The sequence below is a fragment of the Impatiens glandulifera genome, chromosome 1 (assembly GCF_907164915.1).
Source record: "Impatiens glandulifera chromosome 1, dImpGla2.1, whole genome shotgun sequence".
Lineage (NCBI taxonomy): Eukaryota > Viridiplantae > Streptophyta > Magnoliopsida > Ericales > Balsaminaceae > Impatiens > Impatiens glandulifera.
The window spans coordinates 53,286,814-53,297,907 of record NC_061862.1 but is presented as its reverse complement, the minus strand read 5'-3'; the positions used below and the strand labels follow the sequence as shown (position 1 = coordinate 53,297,907).

Sequence of the window (11,094 nt, the reverse complement as noted above, 5' to 3'; positions counted from 1 at the left end):
GTAAATGACTTTTTGTGATTTCAGGTTTAGGGATAATCTTTTGATCGATCAGATCTTGACACTAATACTTGAGGGCACTACAATTATTAGTAGAGTGACCTTTCATTTGGTGATATGCACATCATTCACTTTCGAATTTTCCATGTAACTATTTACCTTCTTGTAGAGTCAAAGATTTAACTAGATTCATTTGTTTGAGGAGAGTGAAGTCTTAACTCAAGGTCATACCTAAATCATCAAAAGTTATGGGAGATCTTTGGACTCATGTATTAACGGTCTAGATGTCGTTGGGACATTTGTTTTAGCCAACACTTGTTTGCTTGGACTTGGCTTAGGAGCGGCTGGAGCTTTCCTGTAGCCATGACTTGGTGGACTTAGGCTTTGTCCTTCCTCTAAGGTCGGGGAGGGGAATATAAGTCTTTACGGTTTTACCCTCATTTCTTTCCTTATGAAAAGCTTCATCAAGGTTATTACCCATTTTGAGAAGCTTATTCATGTTTTAGAAAGTTTTGACGGCGAATCCAACAAAATATCGGCAGTTAACATTATCCAAAGCAACAAAGAAGAAGACCAAAAATGTCGTTGTTTCGTGGTGAGCGTCCTGACACGACGAAGAAGACGACCCAAAATGACGTCATTTCGTGGTGCCGTTAGGCGTTCCGTCCAGTCCTCAACGATTAGGCTAACGGGGTTAGCTTATCCCGTTAGTTGATCTAGTGTGGCAGGCGCGTACTAGCTTCGCTACAATGGGTTGTGTGGCGCATTCTTGGGCGTTGGATGATACATGGGTGCTCATTTGATGACCACATATGCTGCTACAAAGACTAAACATAATTCTTGTTGAATTGTATTATCAGATTTATTTTTTCTAAAAGGGTTATTTAAAATCGATTTTTAATCTCTTTTTTGCATTTTTCTTTGCCAAAAATTACACAACAAATATTTTTAAAATCATAATAAAAATTCCGTTCATATTTTTATTTTTTTGTATTTTGGGAATTCTGGGGTATTTATTTAATTGTTTTTAAGCCATAAATTACACATAATTTATTATTAAATTTCAATTAAATAATTTAAACCCCTTCTTAATTTTAGTTTGTGCAAAATAAATACAATATTTAAATCTCAAATTACTTTTAAATTTTTATTCAATTTTCCTAAATAGAATTTAATTAGACAATAATTAACCCTTAATTTAATTTTAATTCCTCCTTTAGGTATTTTGAATTTAAAAATTCAAAATATTATTTTAATATTATTAAAAATATAATAATATTCTTTTTAAATTAGGGTAGGTCAAATTTTCATACTTACAATATTGAATTATAAGACTTCAATTTTTCTATTACTTTATAATTTAAATAAAATTATGGATATCTTAATTTTTTTTAAAAGGCTCATGAGTGTAAATATTTTTTTAAGACAAAAGAAAAAGAAATGTCCTTCTAAAATATTAGATTGTTTTATTATGTTGCAAATAATATTTTTTAAAAGAAAATGTATAATTAATGCCTAAACACCATTGGATCATATCTAGGGTGCATTTTCTTTTTTTTCTTACAATTAAATAGATTTACACATAAGGAAGCTATAGAAGTATGGCTTTCTAAAAATGATGATTTTTCTTGCATTAATCTCTACATTTGAGCTAATATCCATAGCCCATTTGTTACACCATGGAATTGCAGAGGCCACTATGGCATTTGTCACTATGACATTTATGAACTTGTCAAAACTAAAAGGAACTATTAAAACTATAAATGTCGTCATCATTAATTTCTATGACATTGAACTCGAGTGTTTCCTTACCTCGATTCTCAGGACAAGAGGATGGTACCTAGTTCGAAAGTTGGTTGTAGACACTAAGTGTTTTATTAAATGGTCTTGATTTATTAATTGATTTGGGAATTAGATTTTAATAATATGGTTGGTGACACTATAACTTAAAACGTTTAGAGTTCAAGTTCATAAGGATCTACAAAAAGAATTGGTGTTAGTTTTAAATGAAAATAACCTATAAACAAAATTAATTATAAAAAAATTGTTCTATTTTAGAGTTTTTTATATATATAATTAAAATTATTAGTAACAAATTTATATTAGGGTTATAAATAACAATTGTTAGATGGGTACGCAAGTTGAAACTAAATATTTTAATACTTTTAATCATTGAATTCTTAGTGAAAATTAAGACAATCTAACCTCAACTAGTTTTTATTTCACTTATATTCTTATTAGGAAATAATTGTTTGTAGTATTCTTTACATGTTTGTTTGAGTTTTCATTTTCATATAATACTATTCTACCTTTTTTTCATTATTTTACAATTTATATAATATTTTGTAAATCTTAACTTTTTTTTTAAATTTCCATGAATGTAAATCTTATTTCGAAAACAAAAGAAATTTTTATCCCTTTATAATTTATATAAAATTATGTAAATCGTATTTTTTTTTTAAATAAAATAAAAAGAAATCTTCTTCCAAAAGGATTAGATTTTTATTTGTATTTTTTTTTGTAATAAAATTCATTTTATGTTAAATAAAAATTTAGATATAATATATATAGATATTACATTAAACTTTTAAGAACTAATATAATAATATTATAATATTTTACAAATATATTATTCTATAAGATAACATTCTTCCTTAAATTTAATATGGAAAAGACTTTACAATTCAATATTGAAGAGGAGATTGTGAAATAATAATGTTATGTTTTCTAAACTTAATAAATTCGTGAGTGTTGAGATTCATAAAAAAAGAAGGAGATAATAGTCTGTTTACTAATAAATCAGCGTATAATGTAAAATCTTACCGACATTAAATGTTGTGGTGAAATAACAAAAAAAATAATAATTAAAATGTGTATTGACTAAATAAACTAACATAAAAGGTAAAATCTCACCGTCATTGAATGTTAGTGTTAAATTAAGAGTGAGTCGGTACAGTATACCTTAATTTTTTTTACCCATACCTTATATCTTACTACAAGTTTTGGTATAAATTAAACAACCTATACGTTTATCGTACTTTATTTTGGTATATCTGAGGTGTCGGTGTATAATCTTCATACCTAAATCCTAAATAATATACTCTGTTAATTTTATTTCACACATTTTCTAGTTTAAAAGTGTGGAAAAAAACACTACATTTTCTAGTTTAAAAGTGTGGAACAAAACACTTCCTTTTTACATTGTTTCAATATTATACTTCTACATTGTTTAGTAGTTACAATGAGTTTTGGTTTTGAAGTTGTTGATACTCTTTTTCAAGCTGTGAACTCTTGTGTTTCAGATTTCATTATGTTTTGTATTTGAGATTAACTTGACAGTATATTAGACTCTATTGAGTCTATTTTGGAGAAAAATACATTATTGTGAAATAAAATTAGTTTAATATATGTGTATGAATTACATATATTGAATAGTATTACAGTATAATTAATTTTTATTTTTATTTTTAAAAATTATATTTTTATAATTGAATTAACATCAAATTTATTAATATCTGTCTAGAAAAATAAATTTACTAAAATTAATTGATTTGTTAATAAACGTTTGATCTTACTAAAATTTTCACAATGCATTCGTGAATATAAATTATTTAAAATTAAATTAATAATTATTTATGTCCTATAAGTATTATATATATATATATATATTTAATTTATAAATAATATTTTAATATATATCGATATACCAAAATTTTGAAAATCTTGTACTTTTAACTTACCAATAATTTCGGTATCGATATCATACCTTACATTTTTTTGATATATAAAAAAAATGATATTTTTAATATTTTACAGTATGTTATTTTTGATATAACGATAATTTTGATAATTTTTTACCCTTAGTTGAATTAACAATGGAAAAAAATTGTGAGTATATGATAATTGAATAAAATTAAAACATTAACAAATTATTTAAAATGAAAAATAATTATTAAAAAATATATATAATAATAAATTATTAAAAACCTCTATAAATAGTTAAAGTAACTATTGATAAAGCTAACTTTAAAAAACTAAACTAAAATTTTATGTGCTCTAAAAATAAAATAATAAAATAAAAGAATAAATAAAAATAAAAAAATAAATCTAATATCATATTAAATTATAAAGGTATTATATTAAATGATATATATTAAATTACTCTGTTACACGTTATATTAAACTTATAAGTAAATTAATATATATTTTGATAATATTTTATAAATATATTATTCTTTGACATTGAACTTTGATATATTGAATTACAACGTTCTTGATATATTTGTTTGAGTTTTCATTTTCGTAGAAGACTTTGGTACTTTATTTTCATTCCAAAATTATGTATACCTAAATTTTTTTTCATTAAAAAGGTCCACGAAGGTAAATCTTATTTTTTTAAATAAAAGGAAATTTTATCCCCATTTAAATTTATATAAAATTATGTAAATCCTATTTTTATTAAAACAAAAAAAAAATGTCTTCTCAAAGGATTATATTATTTTATTATGATGCAAATAATTTTTTTTAAGAGAAATGTATATCTAATGCCTAAACACTATGGAAAAGGTTTATTTTTTACAGTAAAATGTGGCATTGATTACTCTTTAATTTTTTAAAAATTCAATATAATTTAATATTTATTTATCTAATTATTAAAAATGGTAAAATTTACATTTATCTATTTGTTTTATCCAAAATTTTCACGTTATTTTTTTTAAGTACACCCCAAATCTTTATTAGCCCACACCAACTCTGAACCCTGGATTCGTAATTGTGTCTATATTTTCTTCCCTTTTTTTTACATTAATAGATCTAAACATAAGGCAGCTCTAGAAGTCTTATATAACCCACCACCAATGACTCTCAAAGAATGAATCATCCTTTAATGCATATCTAAGAATGATGAAATTTCTTGCATTGATCTCTGTATATAGGATCATTGCCATAGCCCATTTGTTACACCATGGATTTACAGAGGCCACTACAACATTTATGAACTTGTCAGAACCCAAAGGAACAGTTAAAACTATCAAGGTCGTCATTTATTTCTTTTCAATTTCAACATTAATGTTATAAAATAAAATTGTTTATGATGTATGCAGAGTGGCAACGGAGATATTATCGATTGTGTTAATATCTACAAACAAATCAGTTTCGACAATCCATTGATTAAGAGCTCGCAACTCAATCTTAACTTGGAGAAGCAGGTACATTAGTCCCCTTTGGAAATATTTCCTAAATTCTTGGTTTCTAATCTGAATTATAATTTTAATCATATTATAAGATTAAACTAGTTAATTAATCTTTATAGATGAAAAGGTATAACTCTTTCCCCAAGAATAAGCTTGTCCAGGACTGGCATAAAAATGGAGAATGCCCATTTCAAACAGTCCCTATTATAAGATCCCTTAGACGTCATACTAAGACGTTTCAGCAGAAACTTTCAGCCATCAAGTTCGGAGACAATAAGAATCGTGATGTATGATTATGTTCATTACATTTTAAATTATGTTTTTTTTTAAAAATAATTTGTAACAAATTAAAATGTTAGCATGCGGTGGTATGGGATAAGGAAGGAGCATACTTAGGAGCTTCTGCAAAATTCAGTGTTTCGAATCCTCAAACTCAGCCAAATGATTTCAGTTTAGTGCAAATTCGGCTCTTAAACGGGATGGACACACGTCGATTAAACTCTATTCAAGCCGGTTGGACAGTAAGTACAAAACTCAATTGAACATTTTACCTGTCAAAACATTATTTATATATGTAGTTTAACTAATTTATGATCGATTTAATTTTTTAGGTCCATCCCTTATTGTTTGGAGACTATCAAACAAGGTTTTTTACATATTGGACAGTGAGTTCTCTCTATACTCTTCCAGCATAATGGGTGTTTTCTTTAAGATTATATATTATTGCAATATTATTTAATGTTGTAAATTTTTTTAGTAACCTAGTTCACGTGGCAATGCAGGGTGATAACTATAACAGAACAGGATGTTATAATCTTCAATGCCAAGGCTTCGTGCAAACAAGCCGGACTTTCGCTGTCGGCTCTCCCATATCGACATCCAGAGAGATAAAAATTACTATCTTTAAGGTTTGAATTATCATGTCGTATTCCTTTAAGTGTAGGTCTTGTTCGATCTGGATTATTGGATAAAGCTAGTTTATATTTATTGGAAAGTGAATTATTTAAGCAAAAACACATAAATTATTGTTTAAAAAAAAAATACTTGATGATATGATATGATGTATTAGAGATTTAGAGGTTTATTTAAGATTAAACCCAAATATATATCTAATTCATCTCAAAAACAAACAAACAAACAAACCTACTTATAAGTTATTGTAAGATTGAACAAAGCCCATGAATTAACTATGGCCCTTAAATATTTATATTTTTTAACAAAATTTGTAAAAAAATGCCCATCTTTGTGACAGGAGTATGCAACAGGAGACTGGTGGCTGGAATTAGACAATATACTTATAGGATACTGGCCTCGTATAATTTTCAGCCATTATCTCAACGATATTAATTCAACAATCAGCAAAATTTCATGGGGCGGAGAAGTCTATTACGAAGATGACTCAGATCAACACACGGGTACTCAGATGGGAAATGGTCTATTTCCTGGAAAAGGTCCCATAAGAGCTAGTCATGTCCGCAATCTTCGAGTCATCATGAAGAAGAAATGGAGTAGTCCTGGCTGGTCTCTTGAAAAAATTATCACAAAGCCTAAATGTTATAACTTAAAAATTCCAAGTTTCTTGAAAAGAAAAAGTGATTGGGGGGTTTATTTTTATTATGGAGGTTTAGGATTTTCTCCCCAATGTCCATAATTTTTTTTTATATATTGCTAATAAACATATATTTGATGAAACTAAGATTTGAATGAATAAGACCGCAATGAGTTTACATTATACAATTAAATATATATATATATATTAATTAATAATTTTCTCTCTCTCTTTAATTTTTATTATTATAATATATTAAAAAACACTTAATTTGGTGCCTATTCACTATAAATCTTTAGCTCTCTTATCATTACTCATATGTATATATTTTGTTTTCTCTTCATTATTATTTATCATTCTCTTTTCTCTACATCAATTATTTATCGCCCTTATTTTTCATTAAATTTAAATATATTTATAAATAATAATAGTAAAATAAATTAAATAAATTAAAAAAAAAAAAGGATTAGGGGTTCATGTTTATTACGGAGGTTTGGATTTTTATTAAAATGTACATAATTTTTATATTATATTATATATATAACAAACTTTTATTTAAATTCCTAAGAAAGACATATTTAATGTATATCTTAAACAAACTCAAATTTAAGCAAGATAGTTAAGTTAGAAAAACAAGCAAAGCAAAATGAATGAAATGTGTCTCAATTGTTTCAACAAACCATTAAATCAACTATTAAAATAACATTTTAGGTTTTTTTAGGAAATTAGCACAATTATAGCTTTACTTGTAACATTCGTCACTTGAGGTACAAATACATTGTATTGAAGATCGTGTTTTACTAAAATCCAATCTTTGGTCGTGGTTAGTTGATCGTGGTTTTCCAATGTCAACTATCGGCTCACTACACCGATAAAGGATGCTTAGCAACTGCCAGTTCACCTCAGCGCATTATGGTTGAGAATTTAGTTATTAAGGATAAACTTATCCGAACAGTTCCATGGATAATTTAGTTATTAAGATCCGAGCATCCTTTATCAAAGCCTGTTTTGAGTGATGTTGGCACACATTGTAAAGTGGAAGATGGAAATATAAGCAGGTTAAGTCATTGCTTTTAAATTATCGCTATTAAATAATAAATTATATCTTTTGGATAGCTTAATATAATGTTTGTGAGTTTATGATTCAGGTTTCTTTCTGAGTTCTTAGGAAAAGAAACTATGTTAGCACTTGTATGCAAGAATTGTGAAGGTGTTAAAGCTCTAGAAACTTATGATAAAGAAGTCGGTAGGGACACGATGTCTATGCTAATTCGATAATAGATGGACGCAAAAATTATTATTAAACTTCGGATCCATAAAAACTAACCTGAATCTCAAGCACAACTTCACCCGTTCTTGTTGGTTACGACCCTGACTTAGCCAAGGCATCTCTAATGGAATTAATTAGGGTAGGGTTTAGCCTATGCTGATTGTTGCTAGTTAATGTTAGGATGAAGAGGCCATTGTGTTTCTCTGATGTGCACTGTAACTAAGTGCAAATAGATGGAAAGATGCTGCTCTAATACAATTTATATTTGCGATGGAATTTTTGACGAAAACAACCGTAAAAAAAAATTTGAACATAACGTAAAAAAATAGCGTCGAAAATTTCCGACGAATTTTCTATACCAGATTTTTTATACGGTTTTTTCGACTTACTAAAAAATTTTTGATAATAACTTTCGTTGTAAATTTAATCCAAAATGAAATATGAATTCATTTACGAATTTTGCTACGAAATTTTACATTTTATTTTAGATATCTTTATTAATATTTGCGACGGTTATTAAACCATCAAAATATTCGTCGCATAGATCCGACGTTAATTAAACGTCGATAATTATGCGTCGCTATTTAGGCATTTTTACCATCATGCCTATATTTTCTTTTGCTTGATAGTGCCTAAACATAATGAAACTTATATAACCGACCACATATGACTTTTAAAGAATGCATCCTCCATTTCTCAAATGTGAGAAAATGATGAATTTTCTTGCTGCATTTGGGATTATAGCCCTAACCCATTTGTAACACCATGAATTTACAGAGGCCACTATGAGTCTATGGCATTCATGGACCTTTCAAAACCCAAAGGAGTTATTAAAATCATCAAGGTCGTCATCATCATTAATTTCTCTTCAATTTCAACATTTTGGTTATAAAATAATATCTTGTATGATCCATGCAGAGCGGCGTGGAGATGTTATCAATTGTGTTAATATTTACAAATTAACCGCTTTCGATAATCCATTGATCAAGAGTTTAGAGGTCGTTCTTTGAGCGAGCAGGTAAATCATAGGTTTTTTATATATATTTTTGTAACACTTTTGGTAAAACATATTTCCATTATAATCTTACAGATGAAAAGACACAACTCTTTTCTTGAGAATAAGCTTTTTCATAGCTGGCATACAAATGAAGAGTGCCCATTTCAAATTGTCCCTATTCTACGTCATTTAAATCATATGTTTATATTATTACTAAATTTGTATTAGTTTCTTATCAAAATACTATTGAAATTTTATAATATTTATTTATATGTAGCATATTGTCACGGCCCATTCAGATGGGTGAAGATGTCAAGCCCACAAGGTGCGATCTCTAGAAGTTTCTGAATTTTTGTGGTCTTTTCCATTTTGTGGAACTCTCTAAAATTCTGTAGGAGTTTCAAGTTGTAGGCAAGGTTATGGAACTCTCTAGATTTCTCTAAGAGTTCTTTTTTGAAAGTAAGGTCATGGAACTCTCTAGATTTCTCTAGGAGTCCTTTTTGTAAGTAGGGTCAAGGAGTTCTCTAATATTCTCTATAGGAGTTCCTAAAGTATGTAGATAGGAGAACTCTCTAAAATTCTCTAGGAGTTCTCAAGAGTAGGAGTTAGTATAATTCTCTAGAAATCTCTAGAAATTCTTGGATCTAAGTTAGGTAATAAAAGAGTCTAAAAAACCCTAGGTTAAGGAGGATATAGAATGATCTCTCCACTTGTATATAAACAAGTCTTGGCCACAAACCAAGCACCATGTACAACACCTCACTCTTGTAAAGCAATAAACAAGTTATTCTCAAAGCTCTTTCTCTCTCAAAGTTTTCTATCTTCTTGCATCTTTAGAAAGACTGACTAGCTAATATTGTGACAATCTAGACTAGCGTCGCGCAGGATAATGAAATATTCAGTGACCGAGTTTCAGCCCGTGACAAATGGTATTAGAGAAAAAGTGGTATCATATCACATTTGTGCTTCGAAATTTTAAAGAAGATTGTGCTAAAAAGAGATGGATTCGAATTCTAAAGTCATAAAGTTTTGACCGGCGAAAAGAATGACAAATGGTCCAAGAGGGACAAGTCCATCGAGTGGAGTGTCGGCATGGAAGTGCGAGTGACCCGTCTTGAGGAAGTCATGTGTGAGCACTAAGAGGTTCTCGAAGTGTTTAGCGTAGTGGCCGATAGGGTGACGATGTTGGATGAGGCTGGTGAAAAGTTGGAGAACGAGGTCCTGGGGATCATTAATAATGTGAACCGTAGCATTTGGGACGAAGTGTTGAGATTGATTTGAGGGGAGGTTAATGATATGCTTGAGACAATCCGAGGAGAAGTCCATGCAAGGATCGATGCTCTCCGAAGGGAAATGATGGGGAGGCTCGACACGATGAAGGGTTAGATTGAGAGGAATGGAGGTGAACTTCGAGGTGCGGCACCTCGGCGGATGGATGTTCCCAAGCCAACTCCGTTCAAGGGCTCGAGGACTGCAAGGGAACTTCCTTTGGAATATGGAAAGGTACTTTCGGGCATCAAGCAAACTTGATGATCGTACAAAGTTGGAAACAACATCTTTCTTCTTACAAGACATGACACTACTATGGTGGAGGAGGCGGGAAGCAGATATTGAACGATGTACGTTGAGGATGGAAACATGGGAAGAATTCAAGGCCGAGATTAAGCGCCAATTCTTCCTAAAGAACGTTGATTTTGAGGCTAGAAAGAGGCTGAGTCAACTTGTGCACAACAAGAGCATCAAAGAGTATGTGAGGGAGTTCTAGGAGTTGATGTTCGAGTTACCCAATCTAACGGAATAGGAGGCCATGTTCTCATTTGTTAATGGCCTAAAGACCGGGCACAACTAGAGTTGTAAAGGGACAAGATGCAGAATGGCTCAGAGGTAATTGTAGTTGCGGAGAGGCTGATCGAGCTTAGAGTATCCATGAACAGGAAGAAGCTCATCTGAGATGATGAGGAGAATGGTGGGAGAGACCGCCATGACAAGGAGAAAGGTGGGGGAGACCACCCACCCAAGAAGGGGCATGCACACAACAACTTAGGGAGGCAAGCTGACGACTCGAGTAAGCCAATAATTTGTCATATTT

At 29.7% G+C, this 11,094-nt stretch overlaps 1 protein-coding gene across 1 annotated transcript; it reads left to right on the top strand.

The window, feature by feature from the left end:
• The first annotated feature begins 628 nt into the window (after window positions 1-628).
• Window positions 629-8,016, top strand: LOC124928039. Its single transcript, XM_047468570.1, has 7 exons — window positions 629-690; window positions 4,932-5,016; window positions 5,100-5,204; window positions 5,309-5,476; window positions 5,549-5,710; window positions 6,442-6,710; window positions 7,887-8,016. The coding sequence occupies exons 1-7, from the start codon at window positions 629-631 to the stop codon at window positions 8,014-8,016; spliced, it is 981 nt and encodes a 326-aa protein (XP_047324526.1).
• Window positions 8,017-11,094: the final 3,078 nt, after the last annotated feature.